We start from the raw sequence: 26,879 nt of genomic DNA on the forward strand, positions 1-26,879 counted from the left end.
GCTAGAAAAACTTCATGTATGATGTTATCAAACATCTTGGATGTTCCTGGAACCAGAAAATGGATCGGTTTGTATGGGCTTCTTCAAATAAATTAGAAGATGTGGAAAGAGTTTTAGCCCATATTACTGGTGTACGAATTTATGACGGTGAAAACAAGGCACGTCTCTGTTTTACCACTTTGCATTATTTTTATTCATACTTCGTTCTTCCTTATTGATAAGTTACACCCACTCCCCCAGCGGACCCCCACTAGAAAGTTTAGGCCCAATACACCCGAAGCTGATTCGATACAATGCTGATTTGGTACATTCATATGTTTTCATACTTTTAAATATTTAGGGCAGCATCAAGCTTTTATGGTTGTGAAAGTCTGGGGTTCTATGAGTAAAGTTAATTAACAGGTAGATTTTGTACATGTGTATGGTGTCTAAAGCCACACAGAGCCCAGATATTTTTCGATTACTTTCTATTGTTTTCCCGTCTCTTCTGCTTTCTTGGTATTGAAATGCACGATTTATTAAGCCACTACAAATCATTTTTAGATAGAGCTAATACCTTTCTGTTCAGACTTCTTGAAGAAGTCCTAAGATTTTTTTTTCAATTGAATTTATGTTTCATGTAAAAAAACACAAATCCAGAACAAGAATTAAACAAAATTTGTATTGCTACAATACAAGACAGTCTTCATGTGTCGAATTTTCTCCTTCCAACATTATCACCAATCTTTAAAGAAACTTCCTTACATTTGACCTATCTAACATAAATCCAACCTTGATTGGAAAGCTTTAGTTCTTCTTTCACTCACAATTCTAATCCTATTCACTAGATAAAAATACCTGTATATATTTTAAGCCCTTTCTTGCTTATTACCATTCTTCTATTTTATTTCTATTTTTTTTTGAAAATATATTTCTCTTACTCTTACATTTAGGAAATCATATTCTAGCTCATGCTGATTCTTGTTGTTTATGTTTAAACCAAACAAATATTGCCAACTAGATGTACATATATTTTTTATAACAACACTTGGCTCCAGTTTCAGCCTTATTTCTTATTTTTTGCATCTTGTCAGCATCATATGTTTCTTATATTGTTTCTTATTTTAAACTGATATTGATGATGTTGAACTGATTTTATTTAAATAAGTTTGTTTAACTGATGTTTCAATGCTATTTTGCTTATCACTTTGTATTGTTCTGTTGCTATTACTTTATTTTTCAATTTTGTGCTGGTGTTTTATTACTTTAGTTTTGTTGAATCTCAGCCTGCTTTTTGTGTATGTTTTTCGTATTTTTTGGGCAAATCTCAGCCTGATGCTACTCGTAAGAGTTATTCAATAATAAAAATCAAATTGTGCTGAAACTTGTGGCATGGTTTTGATAGTCCTGTCAGATGTATTTTAATATGTCCATAAGCTGATGCTTCCATATGTTTATCATTGATTTTTTCTCAAACTTTCTTGCAACTTTTGTAATAAAAAATCATACTATATAAACAAAAAAGTGTGTTTGACAATTAACTTGATGCTGAAATTTTTGTATGGTTGAATACTGTATTTTTTATTAAACTTTTTTATATTTTAGACTCATTTTGATAATGGCAGTTTAATGCTGACAAACTTTAGACTAATTTGGGATGACACCAATCAACAGGTAATTCAAGTGTGTTTCTTGGCTAATATTAAAAAATGGTGATTCCTTTAAGTATCTTGGCCGTTTCTCTGATTTTGAAATGAGTAACCAAGATCATAAATCTAAACTTGTTTCTCTTTTCTCTACTCTTTTGAAGGATATTGACGACTTAGCTCTCCATCCTGAAAAACAATTGCTATTATACCATTGTTATTTTTCATGGCATTTTACTGTTGCAGATCTACCAAAGACCTGGGTTGTCCAAAACCTAGACAATCTTGTTTCCAATTACATTCGCCAGTGGCTTGATCTTCTTGTTTCTGCTACCTTGAGTAGAATTATTTTCTCAAAAAATCAGTTTGGCCTAAATCTACAGCTGCCTTCTGTCAAATTTGATCAATGCCAAACTGTCTGTTGCAATGCCCTAAAATCTTCTTCTAGCATTGACATTCAAACCCTATGGAAAAACACCAGTCATGGCACGAACCTACAGTAAGACATCTATCGTAATACTAAGGTATTAAAGGCTGTAAAATCAGACAACAAAGAACGTCTCTCTCAAAACTTACCATCTCAGGGAGCTACACAATTACCTTCCTACTGAAACATTCACTGGAAAAGCTGAACGGTATTTAGTCAAGTACACAAAGCAATTTGCCTAGTAACATCTTTAACTTTACCATCAAGTATCTTAACAACACTCTTCCAACTCGTAAAAATCTGGTGAAATAGAACCTTAGCCAAACATCTGACTGTGAATTCTGTCTTCTTCCAGAAACACTTCTACATGTTGTGGCTGGATGCAAAGTGTACCTTGACCAAGGCCGCTATACTTGGCGTCATAATTCTGCATTAAGCTTTCTAGCCACTTCCTTCCAAGCAATAAATGGGTCTTCTCTCTACGCAGATTTACCAGGCTTTCTTTCCCCTTCTATCATAACTGGAGATCAACTTTGCCCTGACTTACTTCTCAAAACTAAGGAAAACTGTCTGTACGTTTTAGAGCTAACCATAGGCTTTGAAACAAATCTCAACTGCAATGCTGTCAGAAAGTCAGAGAAATATGCCAACCTGATATCTGACTTAAAACATCGGTTTAAGTCTGTTTCATTTGTCAATCTTTCCATCAGTTCACTTGGTATTTTTGGCAACTCCTGCAGCTCATTCATCAACATGTGTGACTCTTTGTCCATCGATCATCAACAGAAACGCTATCTCATCTCCGAATTTTCAAGCATCACCATTCGCACCACATACTATATATTCTGCTGTAGAAACAAAACTTGGACTAATCCAGAGCTACTCCCCTTTTAACATTTTTTGTTTGTTTTCTTATTACTACGATTGTAATAGTTTTATTTTGTAAAAACAGGCTAGCCAATTGCAAATTACCTTATAATAGTGAGATTTTTTAATTGTAGTTGAAGTTTGATTGAAAATGAAATGTTTCCATTATTATTATTATCTTCATCATCAGCATATTTTGCCAAAGACAGTAATGATTTCTTCCAAGATAAAGTGATAAGGGAACACCGAAATAAAATATATAGAAAGAACAGATGAACAATTTATGAAAAGTTTGCTATATCAAGGGTTTTACTGATAAAGGGACCTGAAATTTTGTTTGCAAGAACAAAAGTTGGTTATATCCAGGGGGGTTTGTTATACTAAGAGAATTTGTAAGGAGTTCGCTAGGCAGAATCTACAGTACAAGACCTTTAGTTTGTTATACTGGGAAGTTCGTTACATCCTAGGTTCATCATATTGAGATTCCACTGTACTAATTATTTTATAGAAAAATAGGGGGTTTAATTTTATTGTATATACTCATTGAATGGTGTATTACAGAAAGTTGCACCTTGTCACCTAAAAGCTTAGTAGGAAGAAACATGTTGGAGCTGAATAAGAATAAGATTTGATACTTAAGATATTTTCATTCACAAAGTGATTTATTTTTGGAATAGTGTAGCTTAAAGTGTGGTAACCTCTCAATGGCAAGTGTATTCAGAAGCAGAGAAGATTATCTGCTGTCAATGATTAAATACTTTCCAAAATGATTTAAATATATTTTTTTTATTTTAAACCTGGGACGTTAATAAGAAGGTTTTTTTTTGTAATGTTTGTATTCCTGGGAAACATTCAAGCCTCTTTTTTAGACCCTCCATTTTTCAAAAACGCTCCAGGATGCCTGATTATAACATTATTGTGATATGATTTTGCACTTTTGATAGTAATGAGCATTTTCTTACACTTATATATGATCCATTTATCAAGTATACATTAAAGTATAGCTGAACGAATCAATTTGATAACTGAGTCAATCTGTTTTCATAGGACAGAACCATTGCATTACCATTGGCTCTTGTTGTAAAATTAGAGGAAGAGAGTGCTGGATTATTTAGAAGGTTTGCATCTTTCATTGCTTTATTTCAGACAAATCATATAGACCAAAGCATAAACATTCTAACAGCAAGGTGGTTTCCATTTTGATTTATTTGTGTTGTAGTTATCATTTAGAACCGCAGCAAGATTCAAGTTTATCAATGCTGAGACTTTTGAGTAAAGACTAAACACTTTGATAAAGAATATTATTCAAATGTTCACAGGCCAAATCCCAAGAAGTGTTGAAATGATTTTTGGTGTATAATATAAGAAGTTTGAAACAATTAATAAACCTTATTAAATTTCTTTTATGTTCCAACAATATATAATTAAGAATTAATACAGTGGTTGGGGAGTAAGGAATTATTTCCAGTTTCCCATTGAGAGGTTTCTGTGGTTTTCTTATAGAAATGGCTAGTTGAAGATAAAAATGTCTAACATTTGAACAACAAGGCAAAGCTGTTGAACATCCACATCACTGATTGGATTATAACTAGTTTTTTATTCAATCAAACAATTGCTAGATTAAGATATTGTGTTGCATGAGGTTGTGTTGCGTTAATGGCAAATTTTTCTCTGAGTCTCTCTACATAATGCCATTGATCTCTTTTGATATCATTAATATTCTCACAAAAACTCAATCTCTTCTCCAATATGTCTTGTTATATCTGCCAACTCTTGTTATAATGTTAGCTCACATTACATGCCCAAATATTTTTTGTACAAAAACCAACTGACCCTTTGACATGATCCCTTTTTATATTCTTTTTTCAAAAAAAAAGTTTTGAAACAAGTAGCAATTTCTTGTCACTGACAATGGTTCAAGTAATGCTCTGTTTGTGCTTAGCATTCTTGCTGTAACATTTTGATTCGTGGTATTTTTGTTACTTGTGAAAGTGATAATGTAAGTTAAATATCAGTTAAACTTTTATTTAAGGATGTCTTTATTTATAGCATTGCACTTTGAAAATATCACCTCCTTTTTAGTGCAAAAACCTTGGTCTTCTTGCATAGAGCACCTGATGGAAAGGAACCTGGTCCTGCATTCTCAAGTCCAAACAATCATGTGAAATTATCCTTTAGGTCTGGGGGACAATCAGAGGTAAATCATTTTGAGTTATTTTTTATTGCCTTATCAACTGAATTGTCTAGGTATGATTTGGCAGAGTTTTTTTTTATTCCTGTGTTTAATTTTTGAGATTAGGCCTGTACTTTGAAGTATACTTACCTTCAAAAAATATTATTGGGACAAACTTCGAAATTTCGAAGACATTTTATGCAACAAATTTGGAAAGACTTTTTAAAATGTTTTTCATTTAAAACGTATGGCAGCTGTTTCCATTAAAATTTTTGCAAGACAAAGTTGATGTTTTAAACCTTTCTATGTTTGCCAAGCAATTAAAAAAACATCAACCATGAAATTTCTATTAGGCCTCAAGACGTAAATAACGTAAGCAAAAGCATAGCTTTAAAATTCATAAGAAATACAAATTTTCCAGGCTTTTAAGAAGAAATTGACCTCTCAGATAAAAATTTAATCATCAAAAATGAGTACTGTGACTTTCCCTTAAATGTTATGAAGTTTTAAAAGGTGCTTGAGTAAATTCAATAAACTTTATTTGAAATGTAATAGTTTGTAAATTTCTTTATTATGCAAAAATTAATCTAAAAAATTGAATTCATTTGGATATCTCTAAAAAATTGCCAAGGCTGTGTGAGTTTTGAAATAAGACTTTAAATACTTTTTGAATGTAAGTGTAGATGCTGTCTTCAACAATAAAACTTAAAAACATAATGTTATTCAATGCTTAAGAGACAATTTGCTCGAGAAGTCCCCTGCATCTTGTTACCATCTCTAAAATTTCCTGGGAAGGCTGTTCCCATGTTTCTGTTCATTTTTGGCATGTGACTGGAATCATGCTCACTGATTGGCCAATTGTTGATTGAAATTTGGCCAAAGCCACACTAGCATTATTTGCTGCCTATAAGTTCGGCATCAGCAGTAATTTCATTTTGAGACCTGCAGTGTAAGCAGTTGGAGGAGTTGAAAAAACGTTTAGGGCTTTGATAGTTTAGGAATTTCTGGTGACAATGTCAATTTGGTTTTTTTTGTGGAAAATTCGCGTTTCAGAAAAACGCACAATTTATTTGAAACCAATTCAGGAATATTTGAAATGCATGTCTTTGTGGACCTTCCTGAAAAGAAGGACATATATAATAAATTTTTCTTTGCTTTGCAGTTTCATCAAGCCTTTCTAAGTGCAATCAGTAAGAAGGAGTGGAACAGCTTGCCAAAAAGCCAGCAGAAAAGTGGACCACAAACATCTGCAGTATGTTCTTCATTGACTGATAACATTAAATTCTTTCTTCAAATATTATTTTCGAAATGATCGAAATACTTTCTTGCCTTTTCTAGATTACACAAAATACTGTTTTCTATATTATGAGTTTTGTTTCTTTTTTTGCAAAATAATAATTTTAGTATGAAAGTTAATTTTGATTAAATCGAGTTTTCTTTGTTTTTCTTTGGGTGTAAATTTAAATTCCTTCAATAACCCAGCACATACCATAAACAAACGTTTCAGTTAATTTGAGTAGAATCGGCGTTCATTTAGAGGAGTCATTTGATTCTTATTTTCCAAACATTTCGAGGGCTATATGAACTTTTGAAAATGAAAAGAAAAAGAAATTGCAAAAGAAAAAGAGTTTATCTATTCTGGTACGTTTAAGTTGAGTGCAAGGTAGATGCAGCATATATTCTTACAGTTTTATCCGTAACAGGTGCAATTGAGTTTCCTACTCTCTGCAATTCCAGGCATAGGAATCACGAGGTGTGGTCACATCAAGAGGAAAAAACCACGACCCAGCTTGATAAGCATAGCTTCTCAGTGTCCTAAACAACTACCTTCGGATGCTAGGTAGAAACAAATACAAAAAAATAATTTCTGGCATTTAACATCAAACCTTAAATGCCAGAAGTGTCAAGAATGTTTGTTTGTATTGTTTCGCAGGTGCAACATAAGCATGCTGGCATTGGTGGTATTCAAAGAAAGATGGAGGAGAAGTATCGGGACACAGACCAGTCGATAAATAAGGTTGTTTTTTCTTATGGTATTATTGTATACATCCCTTATTGAATCTAATGTAGGATAAATTAATGTTTTGGTGCAATGAATTAGCCTTTTTTACTTAGTGAATATTGGCAACCAGGAAAATGATAACGATCTTTCTGCGTGAAGAAACAAGGAATTGAACTTAAAGCATCCAAACGTCGTTCCTAGGTACGAAAAATGTCATCGACGTTTGTTTCTTTTACGGCTTTTTCAGCTTTCAAAACAGGGGCTGGAGTAGCAAAACTCAAATCCTTTGCAAAAGACTCCATGCTTTGTTCCCGTAGTTAATGTAACGCGTCAATACAAGATTTGAGTTTGAATGACCTTAAACTGTAATTTTGATCACTGTTACTTTAATATGATTACTTTGATCGACATGCAAGAATTAATAATAATGATAATAATAATAACAATAATAATACAGATTAAAAAGGAAGCCTCAATCACTCGAGAGTGCTTTTCATGAGGGTCCTTTCGACTTTATGCTTGCCCCACAAAACAGCATGACAAGTCATGTATAATTCATAATCGTGTTTTGTTTGTGAAAACGACAATAAAAGGATAGTATTCATAACTATGCTCCTTTCTGCAGACACAGAAGTTTGATAAACGTTGGGAAAACTTTTGATTGGCTTTGAGAGAATTAAGCACTATTGGAAATACAATATGAATCTTTTGAAATACAATGCTTATGTCTAAGTTAAGAAAGTTTATGAACTATCAATGAATCCCTTTGCGATTGAATATGCACCTGCAAAACGTCAAAGGGACAAACGTGTCTTGACATATTGCTCAAAGTGTTATCATGTCCTATGTCTTACATGTCATATGTAATCCCCTTCTTACAGAGTGTCTATTTTTATGTCATTGGTTTTAATTCTTGTCATATCTAATTTCAGTGGTTTTAATTCCCATCATATCTATTAATAGGCTTTTAAAGATCTGGATGCGTTGATGGAAAAGGTTTGTGATCCATAATTTCCTGGACTATAGTGGTTAGACGTAACCAAAATTGAACAGCAACAGAAACTGCTGGTTGACTTATGTCTAAATCACCATTTGAGAGGCCTATTTTTTGACAGTTTTAGAAGCTCTGGATTCATTAATATATCTAAGGGTTTGGGCTATTTCTCAAGTGCCCTTTGCACAAAGAATGAATAAGCTACTACATACATTTTATCTTAAAGAAAACATAAATAATTCTGAGTACTGAAAGTTTCACATTTTTAAAAGAGTTCATGGCTCAAAGTTTCTTAAATGCTGTCACGTTTTTGAATAGATGGAAGTCGCATTATTGCAGCGAATTCACTCCAATCCTATCGTATTTTGTAATGTGCTGTTTCAATGTGGCACCGGCCTAATTTCATAGCTAGTTTCACAGGCTTAGTTTGCATGAAAAAATTGTTCTTGTCGCTTACAATCTATTCAGGGCCTAATCATTTTCGCAACATCCAAGTTGCCTGGAACTGCTGAAATCCTTTCTCATTTTTTGGTTGAATTTTACATTAAATGATTTTAGCTGTGTGGCTGCATAAATACCAGTTGCTAATAATCCTCATAAGCAATTTGCTTTACTTGCTATTATCTTGTTTTATATTGCCAATATTTTCTACGTTAGGCAAAGGAAATGGTTGATATAGCTGAGAAATTTTGTTCAAAACTACAAGATAAGCAGGTTTCAATTACTGATGATGAGGTATGGGTTAGAAATTGATGATTGTAGTGAGAATCTAAAATACCCATTTACATTAGAAATTATAAAAAACCATTTACTTCTAGAGACGATTTCTTGGTGTGATGAAATGTTCATGAAGGGCTCCTAACTTTTAATCTCTAACGAAGTTTGCACAAATTGCACTCATCTCTAGAGCATTAATTCTGCGATGGCAACTGTTAAAAAAGGTTAAAAAATGGAATTTTTTCTGGGAGTGTTTCGACAATATCATTTATTTTTAGTTTATAACAAGCTAAAAAGCTCCGAATTTGAACTGAACTGTTAGAAGTACCAAACAATAAATTTTGTAATATTCCTTAAAAATTCCTCGACCTATAAATTCCGATTATCCAAGGGCAGTATCAACTGATAACAATCAATCTACTCGCTATGATTTTTCATGGACTGAGGCTTTGTTTTTCAAGAGCAAATCACAGCAATGACCAGTGCTTGAAATGTTGTTGGTTGGATGAAAGCAAGCTTACTTTTCTAATATCATAACTTTTCGAAAGCCAACCCGAAACAAAGCAAGTCACAATTTTTCAAACTTGATTTTTTTGCGTTGCTAATATTTATCTTATTCTTTACAGACTGTAGAATTCAAGTCATACCTCTTAAGCATGGGCATTGCCAACCCAGTCACACGGTAGATAAATATTATGCTATGCTATGCTATGCTATGCTATGCTATGCTATGCTATGCTATGCTATGCTATGCTATGTTATGCTATGCTATGCTATGCTATGCTATGCTATGCTATGCTATGCTATGCTATGCTATGCTATGCTATGCTATGCTATGCTATGCTATGCTATGCTATGCTATGCTATGCTATGCTATGCTATGCTATGCTATGCTAAGCTAAGCTAAGCTATGCTATGCTATGCTTTGCTATGCTATGCTTTGCTATGCTATGCTATGCTATGCTATGCTATGCTATGCTATGCTATGCTATGCTATGCTATGCTAAGCTAAGCTAAGCTATGCTATGCTATGCTATGCTATGCTATGCTATGCTATGCTATGCTATGCTATGCTATGCTATGCTATGCTATGCTATGCTATGCTATGCTATGCTATGCTAAGCTAAGCTAAGCTATGCTATGCTATGCTTTGCTATGCTATGCTATGCTATGCTATGCTATGCTATGCTATGCTATGCTATGCTATGCTATGCTATGCTATGCTATGCTATGTTATGCTTATGTTATGTTATGTTATGTTATGTTATGTTATGTTATGTTATGTTATGTTATGTTATGTTATGTTATGTTATATGTTATGTTATATGTTATGTTATATGTTATGTTATATGTTATGTTATATGTTATGTTATATGTTATGTTATATGTTATGTTATATGTTATGTTATATGTTATGTTATATGTTATGTTATATGTTATGTTATATGTTATGTTATATGTTATGTTATATGTTATGTTATATGTTATGTTATATGTTATGTTATATGTTATGTTATATGTTATGTTATATGTTATGTTATGACAGTTATGATTCATGGAATTATCATATTTCTTCCTAAGAGAAACACATGGAACAGGTGTCACTTATCACGAAGAGCTGGCCAAACAACTAGCATCATTTTTAAAAGATGTCATAGAGGTAAACACTAGAGTCTCTGAATCTTCCTCATAAATTTTGCAAATAAGCTCAACTCAATTAACAGCGCTAACGGTGCCAAACATTTATCTAGCCCATGACCTGATATAGACCATTTCCAACAATGCACACGGATTCTGTGACCCATGATGTCACAAGCCACCCCCCGTCTTGCAGTCTGTTCATATTCATCTTTTTTGTTGTGATATCGACAGTTTTAATCTGTTCAATAAAGAAGAAACAGTTTGTCTGTGGATTTTAACCTCTTGCGTAATTTTCTTTGGCCTAATTTAAAAAAGACGCATTTGACATAATCAAGAAATAGGAACATTGTTCCTTGCGATTTCTTTCGCCAAAATTTAAGCTTGCAAGAAAACTCTTTCAATAGAAGCTTTATCCAACTTTTTTAAGGTTCCTACTAAAGCCCTTTTTAGTCCCTTTGTCTGTATTTAGATTAAATCAAAGTCAGTACACAGTTAGCAAGGACTGGGGTTACTTTGTCGTTTCCTTTTATGCTATTCCCTCTTTTTATTACTGTTGGTAAAGATTATTATACTTTTGTTATTGACTTCCAGAAAGAAGGTGGAGTGATGACTCTAACAGAAGTTTACTGCAGGTTCAACAGAGCAAGGGGGATGGAGGTAACATCACGTGAATACTAATTTTGGGCAGTTGCAATGTGAGGACTGAGGAGCTGGTTTATTCAAAAATTGCAACCCTCGGGTCTTTCCTTTTTTTATAGCGAGGTTATTTTTTCTCTTTTAATGTTTGTAAGCCACCTAAAGATGTACAAGAATGTAAAAGGGACTCCGAATCGAAATGAAAATATAAATAAACTCTTAAATTTCCTCTCCTACTAACCATTTCTCAAAGTAAGTGTATCTTTTATTTGTGAAGGTTACTGTAAACTGGTATGTTGTAAGGTGCAATGCTCAATGGCATTAGGATACTAAGCAGTTCTTTACACGCTTTGACGTATAGATAAGAAACATGCCATAGAGATACCATGCGTATGATCATATCAAGTTTGGAAAACATTTATGAATCTACTTTTCCTTTTTCCAGCTTGTATCACCAGAAGATCTCGTTAACGCAGCGAAGCAATTTGAAAGGCTCAAAATACCTTTAAGGTGAGAACCTAAAGAGTTCCCTATATGCCTACCCAACTCGAATAATAACCTTGACACAGGGCAGGATCTCTGGAGTACTTCTGAAGTAGATTCAAGAAAACTGTCCATTTTTCCTCAGGAAAATCCCCTTAGCACTGGAAACCTTCCTCTAAAACCAAAGAAAACTAGCTATGGTTTGGATGAGGCTTCTTCTTTTCTTTGGCCTCCCTCCAGGTCATTGACCTGGTCTCTCGATTCTACAGTTATCTACCATGCACATGGAAATTGTTCAGTTAATGGCAGAGTTGTCAAGTAGTAGTCCGGGAGGCAGTGGCATGACTTGGCAAATAGGTTTAGGGAGGGGGGGGGGAGTGTTGTGAAAAGAGTTTCTGCCCTGCAAAACAGAATGGTGCCCTGCAGATCTCGAAGCAAAGATTTGTCTATAGGTTACTAGTGAAAGCTTTACCAATGCAAATTTGTCTTTGCCAAGAATTAATTTTAAAAGAAATAAAAAAAAAATGAAATTTAATTGCCTATGAAACATCTATATCTTCTATGTGAGCGTAAATTATGATTATGGGATACGATTTTTGCTACATGATGTGGACGGCGCCACGAAATTGAGCCCGGGGGGCCCAGGGACGCCTGCACCAGCTTAGGGCAGGAGGGGCAGTGTTGGTGCCGAGGGCAAATCGTGAAATTTTTCTACTAACATAATCGAGTATTCCTAGGTGGGAGGGGGGCAAGGGAGGGGTAACATAACAAAATATCAACTTGAATATGTGCCACTAATACAGCTGGGGCTCTTACCATCAAAGATTCTAAACATAGAGAAAATGTTGACAAAATTATCCATACATTAAAAAGGGTATTAAATGGCCTTGTCACTATACACAATATTAGGTTTTCTAAAAATCATGGCTGTTATAAATGGGCTGGTTGTAAAATTTTGATTGCCGGCAAAGTTTTTATACCGATTTATCCTCCTTAGGTTTCTGGAGTACTTCTGAGGGAACACGTCTTTTGTTTATCATCTATTATCTTTGTCGCTCTCCCTCTTGTGGCCAACCCTGTCACAGACAAACTTTTCATTCTCTGCGTTTTTGTGCGGGTGTTATCATTTTTCTAATATTTTCTAATACAGTAAATATTAACATAACGAGTGTAGTCAAAGTGGTCATCGATTATCGATAAAATTCTATAGTGTTTTCTTATATTTCAGGGCACTTCTTGCCCCCTCTGCCCCTCTTCGAAGAGAACAGGAGGGGCAGCTGCCCCTCCAGCCCCCCCTGTTTAGGCGCCCCTGGGGGGGCCTAAGAACCAAGTTTAGTGCGGTAGGAGGACCCACCATGGTTGGGTCCGACGTCACAGAACATTTTTGAAATTATACCTTGTAAAAGGGCTAAAAAGCATCTCCCAGACTAAAATGTAGCAAAATACTTTACTGCTTAGGAAAGATAATTCGATGGTTTCAAAAAAACTGATTATTGTTTATTGGGAAATATTGGGAGGGGAGGTGTCATGCTTAAACTCTAGTGATAGAAGTTGGGGGAAGAAAGAAACGGTAACCTCTTGTTTCAGATTGCACATAGATGTGAATGACCGAGGAAGATGTGGTTTTGATTGAGAGTGTGTCACAATCCCCCACACCCCTCCCGGGATTTTGGCCCCTGCCGGGAGGCTGCAGAGATATAAGAGCTATATAACAGCAAAGATAGCAATGGTAGTTAATGGCTATGCTCGTCACGAATTCTGTCACTGATAGTGAAGTCTACACAGATTTGGAAAGATGTGGGAGCATCAAAGAACTCTTATATTGACGTGATTTGTTTTATCTTCCAAAGATACATTTCAGACTCCTTTGTTGGAGTTGCCAGAACTTCCTCAAAGGCTCCTCAAGATTCTGTTCCAAGAACCCTATCCCGTATTGGTACGCACACAAAGTTTCAAATGAGGAACATTTTGAGATTGACAGGAAGTGTAAACAAATTAAAAAGTCTATTCCTAACTCCTATGTTGAAATTTCAGAGAATAACAATAATCTTTTGGCATTTTGCCAGGGTAAGGATCCAGTTGATTTTTGTGCGCAAGTTCCTTCGTTAAACACAGAAATAAGTTGTTTCTATAACCAACGATGCTTTCCTCACAAAATAACTAGGTGTGTCGTTCAAATGCAGCATGTAGCTTCTTCAAAATATCAAAATATTTTCTAAATCGTGTTGAGATCTTTTAGAGACATTGGCAGTTAAGTAATACGAGTTACATGATGTTTTCTTTGACTTTCTTCCAAGGTTTCATCAGTTTGAAAGCGGTGTTCTCGTGATTCAGTCATCCCTCTTGTCAGAAGCTGATATTTTGAAGTCGACGACAGAAATGGTTTGTACCCATAACATCTTTCAGGCCTTGCCAGGTTTTCCTAGTTTCCTCGTTTGTATCATCAACTGAAACGAGCATTTCCCTCTTGCATTTAAGTTCCTCCAAGACTGTTTATGCAAGACAAATTCCAGGACCAGAGATTTACAGGTCCATTTACCTCAATGTTCTAGTCATATCTGACGACCATACCCTACTTTATTTACAGTTAAACAAAATTAATCACTGCTTTTTTCCCTGTGATCTGCGATTGGTATATCACCAGGGCTTGGTATAACACTACAACTGTTTTGACGAAATCCTGTCGATCTGAATTTTCGTAAAGAGAAACAAATTTTGTAATACTAACGTAGCAGTCTCACGTGAAACTTGGTGCCGCCGTCACAGTATCTATGAGGAGAGTTTTTTAAAACAGGGACAAGGCTAGACCTGGACAAGATTAAATTTCTTTTTCATTCAATGGTTTTTATTTCCATAAGACTTTGTGAGACGTTTGAACTGGGCCTGAAGATTTATTCCATCCACATTGACGGAAAAGCGCAAACTTTCAGGGTCCTATGTTAAGGGGTGTCGCCAAGGGGGTGCAGTACCCCTCAAAATTTTGTTCGTCGGCACATCAAGGATTTTTGCCGGGCAAAAGATGGATTTTTTGCACTCACTCTGTCAATTTTTTGCAACAATTTATAGAGTATAAAGTTTGAAACGGAAACGCATAAAAGGAGCTTGTAAGAGTATTTATGTTTTGACCATGCAAACCTTACGTTGCGCAGATTAGATTGGTTTTGCAGACTATGCAAACCTTACGTTGCGCAGATTGGATTCTTGAAATAGTCATCGAATAATTGTATATTTTTATCTAATGAGTCATCCTTTTAATTTTGTACATTTCCTATATTATTTTATTCATTCATTGTAATTAATTCAAGATTTGTAAATTAGTATAAATAGTAGGCTTTAATTAGCTGTTATATTAGCTAAAAAAATTGCGTCGCCTACTCTAAATGATTTTATAATAATAATAATAGATAATAACACCCTTTAAGAGTGAGACACGCCCTTTTTGTTGGCAAAAATCATCTCTTCACCCCTCCAAACAATTTTCTTGGCTTCGCCCCTGTCTGTATTTAATCAAAACTTGGCTCTAGGAATATTTGTTTGCTTCGAGAATAAACGCATCTTAATTTTTTTCTAAATTGCTAGTGTATTTTCTTGTTCAAAGCTTGGAAAAAGTTAATGTTCGTGTTTTTTTTGGTGAATTATTTTTTTTAAGTACCTATAGACCTAGATTGATAAGTACCTGTTTTTAATAAGTACCTCTTACAATAGTAGCCTGTGCGTAGTCATTTTGCTGTTGCTGTTGCCGTTGCTTACATTTCCCGTTCGCTGAAAAGACTGCGTGCAGTGCAGGCTACTAACCTTTGCCCTTCACTACCACTGTTTTTCAATGCACTGGTCCCATGACTCTCACCAGCTTTTATCCCTAATCCTCTGTTGATGCTGCACATTATGCTTGTCAACAAAGTATGCATAGACAATCAACGGCCGGGGTGCAGAAACTTTCCTTGGAAAATATGATGCATGTATTGACTTTGTGCTTTTGATGACAAACCTGTTACGCTTGTTTTAACTTTGTTACGTTTATGAGTTAACTCAAACACTCTCTCACAAATCAAATCAAATCAAATAAATCAAATCAAATCAAATCAAATCAAATCAAATCAAATCAAATTCTTTTCGTTCCCTTTTTATTGAATAGTTAATACAATGAATACAGGAACACTAAAGTTTAAATAAAATGTGATATACAGTATACTTCGGTATACTTGTTAATGAAAAATGCCAAGGCTACAAGCTAAATTTTACAAAGTTTGATTTCGAGTTTTTTTAAAACGGTAACAGAACAAAGAAAGGAAAATAAAAAGAAAAAAAATAAGAAAAAGGAAAATGACTTGCTACACTTACCTGTTTCTTCACCGTTGCTTTGCATTCACAACATTCTACATCTACCAATCCGACACCACCATTGTTTATTTCAAATTTGTAAATAAATTAATTTCCCATGTTTATTGTTGTTTGTTTTCGGCTCTTTGCAGTGTTTCTTAGTTTGTACAGAAAAAAGTTTGCCTTGTAGACGGTGGTCAGCAAAACCCTTTAGAAGTCTTTAAATCAGTCTATGTTTATGTGTGCGCTAGTTCTCTATTTCCTATAAAAGAAATTTTACGAAATGATCTTGGGTTTTCCATAGTGCAAGGAAATTCCCCTATAGGCCGGACATTTTTTTCAGCCTAACTGCACTCTTTTTTTTATAAGAACACGAGCCTCAAAATTATTCAAAAGTTAAGAACAAATTAAAAACAAGCTGAAGCTGAGCTACTGTAAAATGCAATTTAGCTCTTCGTCTTCTTTAGCTCTTGATTCGTACTAGATCATCTATCTAAAGGGAACAAGCCATGGGTTCACATCCGCTACAATCTCCCTAACCTACTTTCAAAACTAAATCTTTTTTGCTTTCTTGGTTTGCCAGACACCATATTAGTTTCACTCACGCTGTCCATAGAATTCGGCGTCAGAAAAGTAATATGAATCAGATTCTAAGCTGATTTTCGTTAAGACCGAAAGTTGAAGCTAATCAAGTTTTCCGAGGAGTTATTCACTCTTGTAAATAGCGTACGAGATTTTCCCTAAAACAAAAGGATTCCCAGGGATTATCAGATAAAACAATAGGATTTTCTCAGAAAGTGTACGAGATTTTCTTAGAGTGATTTGCCCCTCGAAGTTTTCGGTCTAACTTTTCTCCTTTTTTGTAATTTTTTACCTTCTGTTTGACACAGGATTATCTTCCATTATAGGTTGAGATGTCTGCTTCGCTCTCGTCTGAGGAATTTGCCCAAAAAACGAAAGTTGCTGTTGCATTGGCCAAAGAGAGGTTCCTTCAAAAGTTTTTCATGCCTTTAATTGTGTTTTTTCTATCGACTATGCTTTATCAAAAGGCTGATTGTTTTTTTCGATACAAATGTCTTATGCAATATTCTTTATACAGCAAGAAATGAGATTGTGTTTATAAATGAAATAAAATAGAAAAAAAGTTTTCTGCTATGTATGTATGTATATTGGAACGATGGTAGAAATTTAATGGGATTTAACTGGGAAACCAGTCGAGTCTGTGCGCAGACTATATTTGGGTGCAACAAACAACCCTCTCCTTGGTATAAGGTAGCAACCCGAAATCGTTCTACTGTACACACCAAATTATCTACAGCTCAGTCATGGCGAAAAAAGGGGGTGTCATCCCCAAAAGGCGAAATTTTTTGACATAAGAGGGGAGAAATTTAAATGTATGACTTAGAGATACTCTTTCTCCGCCTGGTCTTCTGTGTGAAAAGTGGCTTCTGAGGAAATTTAAAAATGGGGGTGAAACAAATAATTTTACCAAAAATCTTTTTCTGCAAAAAGTGGGAGGTGATGGTAAGTATAATTCTGTTTTCAAAAACTGATTGGATTTTTCTTTACAGGCTTCTGAGTGCTGAAAAAGCTGGGAAACTGTGCAGGGATGATTCACTAGAAGGCCTCAGGTTCTACCCAAACAAGTTCCTTATTGCTTGATGATACTGCTACAAGATCACCAAATGGAATCGAACATTACCAAAACTGCACTGTCACGTTGTCAATCAATTTAAATTTCTATTTAATTACTTGTAAACTTTCTCAATTAAAAATATATGGGTTTTATATAAGGCTTTTTTCTACACTGTTGGACCTAAATATTGTATGTTGAGCCATTCTGTGATATGGAAAGCATCTGTATCACAAATCCCGTTTTTTGCAGACCAAAATTGAGATTCATACAGTATTTCCAAGAAGGGTTATGGCGTCATAAAGATAAAATTATAGTGTCTTAAATTTACTGTTTGGTGATTTATTAACGGGATACATTTGTTTGATTTTTCCCCCACCTTTTCCGAAAATTCAGGGAACATTTTGACTCCACCTCACTGTTTTCGCACTTTAACAAGGCAAAAGAGAATATTTTATTTCATTTTATTTTGTGTGTGGCTCCAGGTCAAGTGTGATTATTCATATCGAAAAGGTCTACTCCAGGGGTACCCAAACGTTGCATACCACTGACCCCTGAAATGGTCCTTGATTACCCTCCCCCCATTACCCCCTTCCCCCGCCACAGGGCTTGTGCAAAAACATCGGTGATATTTAGCAACATGTGCAGCTTCAATTTAGATCTCTTTTTATTATGAGCCTGTTTATTACGAGTTGCTGTTTGGCAAGATTGTGCGCAGAAAAAACAACACTTATTTGGTGGTATAAAATATTGAACCGTTAAAAGCCTTGAGAAAGACTACTGAATCTTTGTAAAAGTAATTCCTCTGATACAATCATAAGCTAACAACAGTTTATCAAAGATTTGTTGACTTGCTTTTCCGTTGATCATCGCAAATTTTCAGAAAACAAATGTTAATCATAACAGTATGAAAATGGTCCAGTTAGGGAATTTTTACTGCTTGATTCTCTTGCAAGTGCTAAGAATGCACCCGGCAAATTTCTTTGCACAAGCTTTCATCTCTTTCTTGTCGCCCCAAGCTCTCCATCTGCACATCTTGGCCCCAAAAATGCACTAAAAGGAACAAAAAATTTCAAAGAGTGTTGGAAAGATTGAAATAGAGATATCTGGGCGTTAACAGGCATTTCAACATGAATTAATGGTCCGACTGTGTTTTTGAAATTGTGGATCCCCCTGGACAGTGAGTTCTTTTATGATGCGGAACCATTGGTAGGAGACGAACAAGGCAGACTCTCCTAAGAAGCGAGCCCTCTCAATTCTTAGCGTAAGCGCATGCGCAGTAATGATTCAGTTTGATGGCATTTAAATACCGTAAATCCTCGAATTAGCCCCCTGGGGGCTTATTTATTTTTGATATTTTTGGACGGGGGCTTATTCGAGAGGGGAGCTTAGACGAGGGGGAGGGGGCTTATAGAATTATTGTAGACAACAAGAAGACATTATTAAAGGCCTTGTTTATTTTAGTAGAAATTTCTTTACGAGCATTTAATTAATTACTACCAGAAGTACGAATTTGTCGTGGTAATTCAATATAGCGCCATAAGAAACCTCAGATGGCAAAAACCGTCAAATTGAGGGGTCCAATTCGAGAATATATGGTAGCGGTGGGGGCTTATTCGAGGGGGGGGGCTTATTAACAGTTTGTAGTTTTAGAGTGGGGGCTTTTTCGAGGGGAGGGCTTTTTCGAGGGGGGGGGGCCAATTCACGGTATAAAATTTATGTGAATAAAATGCTCACCCTTGTAAATGGTCCGCGGTGACGGCGACGTTGAGGTCCTTTGTGACGTCGATTGGCGGCAATCTTATACCCAATGGTTGTTTTCACTTTCGTTACCAATTTTCTGCCAAAATTACGCAGTTTGCCCCAGGTTGCTGTAAGGGACCATGATGGTTTTCTTCTTTGGAACTTATTTGCATACATTTTGCCCATCCTCTTAAATTTCCCTGCAAACTTCTTCCAGGGCCTTTTCCCCTCACTTTCGTAGTCGTCATCATTATCGTCATACATGTCATCATTATCATTTTCACCCTCCATTTCGCCCATTTTGTCCATTTCTTCCATTTCATCGTCTTCGTCGTCGAATTTCTTCTTTTCATCGTGTCGTGGGCGCTTCATGAGGCAAGCCTTGAACTTCATGAAACATTCCTGACGGTGCAAGAGGTAATGACAATCGGTGTTCATCAGGGCATTTTTTAACATACTAACTAGGAGGCAATTGTCACTGCAGCCCCAATGACTTTCTATTGCTTTAAACTATTGTCCTTCTCCTTATATAAAAATTTTTTGTCCCTGCAACCATTTTCCTTTGAATTAGGCTATGGTGTTTATTGTTTCGAAGTTTTATTGCATCCAAATTTTGTGCATTCAGATAGGCTGCTCAGTACGAGAGTAGATCTGGGCTAGCCCATTGCAATGTTGGAAGGATAGCGACTACAAAATGGCACGGAGAAAACGTAGACAATGTAAATTAAGGATAGCAATTTTCAACATCTAAGACAGTTATCAACGTCCCAGTTTAGAAAAGCCTGGTACACAAGGTTATTGTAATGTTCATCCTTCTTTCGTCGTTTTTAAATTTTCATATACTTTTTGCTCGAGGTTGTCTGTAAACAAGTGACTCATTTTCTGACTCATATACATTTCAGCAAAGCTCACAAAAAGTTCCAAACAGGTTGAAGTTCAAGATCAGGCAAAAAGGGAATATCTTTTAAAATTAGTTTCCCTACCTTGGTTCCATTTCCTTTTGAACCATTGTTGAGTGGGTCAAGAAGGAATTCGACCATTGGTGGCATTTTGCTTTCCTTTGTATTGCCATCTTGATATTCATACGCTGGTGGCATCATCATTGATGATTCATCGTCGCTCATCGTTTTGTTGTGCTGCTTCTTGATACAGCCAATTAGTTCTTTGAAACATTTGCAAAATTTTTTGGGGCACATATGATGTCTCTGTTGAAGAATGAAAAGTGTCCTAAATCATGACAACAACACGTTTGATTGAAATGGGAGATGACTCCTATTGTTTAGAGCAATTATTCTATTAATTTTTCTGGACTAATGAGAAAGTGTATCATGTCTTTATTCGCAGAATGCTTCTGGACAAAATTCACATCCCATGGTGCTTCACAGCATTAAATCAAAAAGCTATTAAATATCAAAGTTGCCGCATATAAACCAGAGCTTCATTCTCACTCTTCTCATGACACCCTTTTCGCTAAATATTCCTGTCTTTTGACTCTATATTGGCTTATTCCTTTAAGAGCCATGAATGTTCCTGCCACAGAATAAATGATGCAAAATTTTCAAAGCCAATGCTGGTTCATTTCCCCAATAAAAATCTCTTGAAATGACGGTGATTTGTCAATTCATCTTGAGACACTGACTTGAAAATATCAAGTCAGGCTATAAAGATGGGTCAGGCATGCAGATCATTTTACAAACAAACATATCGAGATTAACTCACCCTGTGTTGATGGTGGTGGCGATGACCATGATGGTGTCCATGGTGATGACCATGGTGGTGTCCATGATGGTGTCCGTGGTGTCTGTCCTCTGGGGTAGTGGTAGGGGTAGTAGTAGGTTGTGCGGTTGTTGTCATTTCTTCAGTGAACTTCTTGGACTCCACTTTCATTTCACATTCTTCAAGCATTCGGTAGCACTCCCATTTGCCAGCTTTGTCAGATGTCTGGTTCACACAGACATTGTATTCGATGTAACACTAGGAGAGAAAATATTGCGTTTTCACTAACGGTAATTCACTTAAACATTTAGTAGAAAGGACAAGTATGAAAAAACACATTTTAATTTCCGGTGTTTCCTAAACCTGGGATGGAAAGTTTGCAATCTTGCTAATTCCAGGGTTTTGATTGGCTTATAGGTGAATATGATAAACCAGTGAAAGTTGTCGTGAAGTCGAGCAGCCGAGATTCCACTGATATCGCTACTCACCTAAATTACTTTGACGCTAAGAGGAAAGGATTAGGACATCTTCGGCGCATGTTTATTTCTTTTTGCTCTTTTTTATGCAAAGGCTAGGTAATATTGTTACAAGACAATTCTCTAAACTATTCTCTAAAAAGAAGTTGTAATGAAAATAGATACGACAGAAATTTTCATTATAATTTTTTAGCAGAATCTACTTCATACCTGGTTCTTGGCCTTCTCAAATTCATCTTCTTCAAATCCGCCATCTATAAGAGAGAACTTTCATTTCAGCTTTTCAGAGCAATAATCCAGTGTAACAATTAGCAAAAGCTATTTTGAAAAAAGCTACTTCTTTTTTCAAAATTTTAGCTAAAAGAGAAAGTTTTTTAGTGAGTGAGGCAGCCCTCCGTCATGGAGTCAAAGAGCATGCGCACGAAACGAAATTATTATTACGCATGCTCTCGGACTCCGGACGGAGGGTTGTCTCACTCATTTGAAGATTTTCGCTCGCTCGTCTCCCCAACAAGAACGGTGCTTATTTAGAGTTTGATGCTATAGAAAGGGGGCTTATTGATGGGTGGGTATATTCGAGAAGGGGGCTTGACTTGTAAGAGGGTTGCTTTGAGGCATTGAATCAACAATTTTATTGGTTTTTCACAAATTTCTCCCCAAAAGTTGAAAAACTTGTGTTCAAAGATATTTCAAAGTTTCTTATAAAAAATCCGTGTGCATCATTTTCTAAACCTGGCATTAACAGCAGTGTTCTCGTCAGAGTCCAGAAAAGTTAATAACCTTCCTCCGGCCTAGATTATCTTTCTATGAAACCTTCCTCATTTTTACTTTGGTTTTCGTTTGGCATAAAATAACCATTATCAGAAACCAATAACAATATACCTCTTATGTTATGTTGCAGAAACTGAATATTCTGCAAATTTGTTTTTGGAAATTATATGAAACTCAAAATCGTTGAAATGTAGGAACCTTTAACTAAGTAAATTACCGGGCCCCGTGGCCCCGATGATGATTCGCCCCTGGTTTGTACATATATGGAACACCACATAGGAGTCTTAGGCAGAAAGCAAAGAAGAGAAATTATTATCGATTTTTACTATTTGGAAAAATATTGAATATATTGAACAAGTAGTAGCTCTTAAAATTCTTTAGCCATATGCAGAACCCGATGACTTATCATGCGGCAGGCATGGAGCGCAATGCGTCATCATTGTCTCATTTTGTGTCAACATTTAGCTATAACAGCTGGAGTTCACAACAAGAAGGTTGACGGGTTTCAGGGGGCCATGCCAGACTCGGAGACGAAAGAATGGTACGCTCATTTTTTTATAAGAAACTGGCTATAAGAAATGAGTACTGGACAGTCAGAAAAAATTAAGAAACTTCAGTACTCGAAGCAAAAAAATTAAGAAACTATTAAATCGTGATAAAACCGAGAACAACGAAGTTTTGTAAAATCCAAGAAAAAGATTGCCCTGTTGGCCTAGAACTTAAGACACAAGGGATAAAAATATTCTTCCCACATCTAAATACAGCATCGGAACGGAAGCGAATCTCTTGACGGAAACAAAGAGTATTGAAATTTCCAGCGTACTCAACATCGACCTTTGTTTCTTATAAAAAAAATGAGTATAGTCTGAAACGCAAAGTTATTTTCGCTTCTTATAAATGGGTTTCTTATAAAAATACTTGTAAGGTGGGCATGGTTGTATGTTTCCTCTTGCTGATATTCTCAAACAGGTCAATTGGTTGTCTCAAACTTCTGTCGTTTATTTTGATACATTCGTTTAATTCATCGCATCAGTTTACAGCAGCTTATTATTTCAGCAGTGCTTGTTGTGGCGAAGGTGAAGAATGCCGGTTTCCCGTAAGCAGTAACATATAAGCAATAGAAAAGCAATCGAAAACCGTTTCGGTTCCTCCCAGCGTCCTAGGCAACTTATTTGTTATTAGCTAAAATAGATGTCATATATTCTGTATTAACTACTATAATAATTAATTTAAGTACCCTGTAATTAGTTGCTGAATGCCAATGAATTTGATGAATTTGAATTTGAATTTGAATTTGAATTAATGCTGAAAGCAAGAGATGCGAGCGGGATGATCAGTCGATTCTCAATTCAGAATGCAAAAAATTTGTTAAGAAAAAAAACATAGAAACGACGTTAATACTGTGACTGACGCAACGATCATCAGCATTGCTCGAGAAACTCTACCAAATAAAAAAGATACAGATTTATTATGGCTTCCCTTTTAATCGCTTCCATTGCTAACGGTTTCGTATTTTAACCTGCTCTGTCCTCATTACGTTGTCTAGAAAGTTTTGCCTTTCAAGTAAAGATTTACGCATCATGGAGGCCAGGTTTTTCGACGAGATCTTTGCTGTGCAACAGCAGATATTTAGCGCATTCCAAATTTGAAATTGCGTATTCCAAATCCCCGAGGCAACCAATCTCAAATAAGGAATAGAGACTTCTTTGTTGCAAATAACCCCTTGAACTCCTTACGAATTTTCTTTCCCCTTGAACTTACACAACTGCTTGTCCAGAATTCATGTACCCAATAGTTGGTTTCAAATTGCTTACGTTTTCAAATTGCTTACGTTTTCAAATTGTCTGCGTTTACAAATTGTCATGTCTACTCAAAATTAACCTGTTTTCACCTTTTCTATGTTATTCGCCTGTTTTTGCTGATAACTATAACTTTAACTGTGCTAAAGGCTAAGAGCCTGTCACAGATCTTTGGAGTGACTTCACCCTAGACAGACCACTGTACTGAAAGACCACTCATGTCAAGCCAAACTCTAAATAATAACAAGTGATAGATAATGGACGTCAGAAAAATAGTATGTCCTGGGAAAAGCCACTCCATACTCATCGTATTTTCTCAACAAGATAATGTTGTTGTCTTAATCTAAACTATTGAAAGAATGTCTTTTTTACGAGCAGAGTATTTCTTCTCTCCAAATAAATTGTTCAAATGATTCTTGAATGAATTTAGCGTGTCTGCATTTACATTGATGAACAGTTATTTTGCAATAAAACGTTCTTTAGACATGAGTACCCAAAAGCTCGACGGCAATATGTTATTTACCAACCTAGTTAGGCACTGATGCACTTCTTCCACCGCTTAGAAACCGTCTTGGAATTTTTCCAGTCTTGCGATGTACACAAAACTTTCAATATGACGAGGGCTTTTGTAAGATCGCAAAACTATTGCGTTCTCGCATGTTTCATTATTCAACGGTCTAAATATGGCTTATAAGAAACGGAGCGAGCTTGCATCAAACTAAAAAATAAATTCGCTTACCAAATTCCTGAGCATAGATGCCCAAAAAGAGCAGTGCAAACGCAACCAGTTGGAACTTCATTTTCTCTTGCACGTGGACTGTCTTTCGCCACTTTGCAGTATGAGTGTTGAAGCACAGCAACGCAACGCAACACCATTAAATACAAAAACGTTATCTGCAGGGGGCCTTGCACTGGGGCTTCTAAACCGGATTGACAACTTTTAGACGTTTACGTAGTTAACACGCCATGCCGCGCAACGAGAGATTTCACACTTCTCAAACAATGATAATATCACATGAAATATGCGGTAACACCCCTTTTCTGGTGCCTTGTCATATCCTGCCCCGGCAAATTCCCAGGTGAAATACACTGGAGCAAGATCCTGCCCCGGGCAAGGCAAGACTCTCCCCGGTACAAAATAACTGTCATCCGGGTTGCAAAAAGAAAAGTGTATGACATCTTGAAAGAATTGTTTAGCAATTCAAAATTAGAATTTGTGATCGAGGGGCAAATCACAGAAAAAGTGTCGTACACTTTGCTGAAAAGCCCGTAAAAAGTTTAAGTTGCATTGCCATAACTTTTACTTACACTGTCATGAACATTAGAGTCCTAAATGTTGGATGAGTTGTACGTTTGGTGCAAAAGACAAAACAAAACATCTCATTTTTCAATGATTTGCACGTTTTTATATCTTTGTTGTTATCTATCGTTTCTATATATTGTTTTTATAGTCAGTTTTATTCGATCTTCTACACATAGGAAGCTCAGAAAATCAAAGTTATTTGAGAGATTTTGAGATTTTTCAAGATTTTTGAGATTATTTAGATTTTTTAGAATATTTTTTAGATTTTTCAGATTTTTTCCAGATTTTCTTGCATTTTTAGGGTTTCTTGAGATTTTTCAGATTTCGCAAAGATAATAACCCTATTTTTAACAAACGATTTTAGTAAACAAGACTTTTTCAGTGACTTGCTCCTCGAACAAGACCACTTCTTGAAAAATAGTCAATAGTCTCTATCGTAAGAAAAAGATTTCATGTATTAAATATTCGATAAAAAACTGTAATTGATAAGAATTTTTTTAATTAGAACACTATTACTGGCCTTTAATATTTTGTTTTGTTCTATCATTGAATTGTATGTAAATGTTCGATCGATAAGGGCCATTTCAACCTAAATATCTCGGTGGAAGTTACAGCAGACAAGATAGGAACCAAGGCAATTCTTGCCACATAATAGCGTTTCTATAAGAAAGCTTGTAATATCTTACTCGTTTTTATAAGAACATTTGGCTCCAGTTTCAGCCCTGGCGTTTCTAATTTTTTTCGCATACTATCATATCGGCCTTACGCGCATCTTATTTTGTTTTTATACTCTTTTTTATAAGAATCAGTAAATTTAAGTTCAGGCTGACTGTTCTTAACTTCTTTTTGCGAAAATTTGAGGCTGAATTGTTCTTAATTTGTTCTTAATCTAATAGGGTGTAAGCAGTCCGAGTGCTAGCTTTATCGCTCTAGTTAGGGAGGTAGTCAGGCCTTATTTGCCAACAAAGTGAGTGAGACAACCTTCATTTGCTGACAGGTTTAAATATTCACCGAAAAAGCACCCACACATCGCTAAAAATCCTCGATTTTGAGAAAAAACGTTCAAAATTATATTTTGCAGAAGCTTAGCCTCAGCTTGTTCTTGATTTGTTCTCAACTTTAGACCATTTTGAGGCTCGTGTTCTTATAAAATTGTTCCTATAACAAAGAGTGTATTTTAAAACTGACAATGATGATGTTGAACTGATTTTATTAAAATAAGTTTGTTTAACTGTTTTTTCAATGCTATTTTTCTTATCACTTTGTACTGTTCTGCTGCTGTTCGTTTACTTTCAATTTTTGCTGGTATTTGATTTTTGAGTTTTGTTGAATTACAGGCAGCTTGTTTTTCATGTTGTTCTTATTTCAGCCCCTGGTGTTTCATATAAGGGTTGTTCTTATAAAAAACGTGTAATAGGTATTATTAGACTCAGACAAAATAAACTCAATACAATTTGCATACTGTGATTAATGTTTTCCCAATGCTTTCAAGCTAATCTCTGGACTCTGATAAAAATAGTATGCACGATGCAGATGGATCATTTCTAACGTCA

The 26,879-nt window shown here is 35.6% G+C and overlaps 2 protein-coding genes across 2 annotated transcripts; one reads left to right on the forward strand and one right to left on the reverse strand.

The window, feature by feature from the left end:
* On the forward strand, positions 1–19,473 carry LOC135686922 (vacuolar protein-sorting-associated protein 36). Its single transcript, XM_065203319.2, has 15 exons — positions 1–158; positions 1,585–1,653; positions 3,967–4,037; positions 5,002–5,116; positions 6,255–6,344; positions 7,026–7,109; positions 8,058–8,090; positions 8,746–8,823; positions 9,432–9,487; positions 10,387–10,465; positions 11,038–11,103; positions 11,528–11,592; positions 13,863–13,947; positions 16,794–16,870; positions 17,457–19,473. The coding sequence occupies exons 1-15, from the start codon at positions 15–17 to the stop codon at positions 17,545–17,547; spliced, it is 1,203 nt and encodes a 400-aa protein (XP_065059391.2). The 5' UTR covers positions 1–14; the 3' UTR covers positions 17,548–19,473.
* LOC135686924 (uncharacterized) lies at positions 18,249–24,921 on the reverse strand. The gene is made up of 6 exons (XM_065203321.2): positions 24,763–24,921; positions 21,664–21,707; positions 20,981–21,235; positions 20,245–20,466; positions 19,256–19,663; positions 18,249–18,571 (listed from the first exon to the last, which is right to left on the reverse strand). The coding sequence occupies exons 1-6, from the start codon at positions 24,821–24,823 to the stop codon at positions 18,452–18,454; spliced, it is 1,110 nt and encodes a 369-aa protein (XP_065059393.2). The 5' UTR covers positions 24,824–24,921; the 3' UTR covers positions 18,249–18,451.
* Between the last annotated feature and the right edge of the window lie 1,958 nt (positions 24,922–26,879).

The sequence above is a fragment of the Rhopilema esculentum genome, chromosome 6, assembly GCF_057945365.1.
Source record: "Rhopilema esculentum isolate cy_ngs chromosome 6, ASM5794536v1, whole genome shotgun sequence".
Classification (NCBI taxonomy): Eukaryota; Metazoa; Cnidaria; class Scyphozoa; order Rhizostomeae; family Rhizostomatidae; genus Rhopilema; species Rhopilema esculentum.

What these genes read in the sequence shown, in the direction of transcription:
- LOC135686922 (XM_065203319.2), top strand. Translation starts at nt 15, where the DNA reads ATGTATGATGTTATCAAACATCTTGGATGTTCCTGGAACCAGAAAATG. An exon ending in TTTATGACGGTGAAAACAAG is followed by an intron (nt 159 to 1,584) that starts GCACGTCTCTGT and finishes TTTATATTTTAG; the next exon opens with ACTCATTTTGATAATGGCAG. An exon ending in GGTCTGGGGGACAATCAGAG is followed by an intron (nt 5,117 to 6,254) that starts GTAAATCATTTT and finishes TTTGCTTTGCAG; the next exon opens with TTTCATCAAGCCTTTCTAAG.
- LOC135686924 (XM_065203321.2), bottom strand. Translation starts at nt 24,823, where the DNA reads ATGAAGTTCCAACTGGTTGCGTTTGCACTGCTCTTTTTGGGCATCTAT. An exon ending in TTGAGAAGGCCAAGAACCAG is followed by an intron (nt 21,236 to 21,663) that starts GTATGAAGTAGA and finishes TTTCTCTCCTAG; the next exon opens with TGTTACATCGAATACAATGT. An exon ending in ACCGCGGACCATTTACAAGG is followed by an intron (nt 18,572 to 19,255) that starts GTGAGCATTTTA and finishes TGTTCCTTTTAG; the next exon opens with TGCATTTTTGGGGCCAAGAT.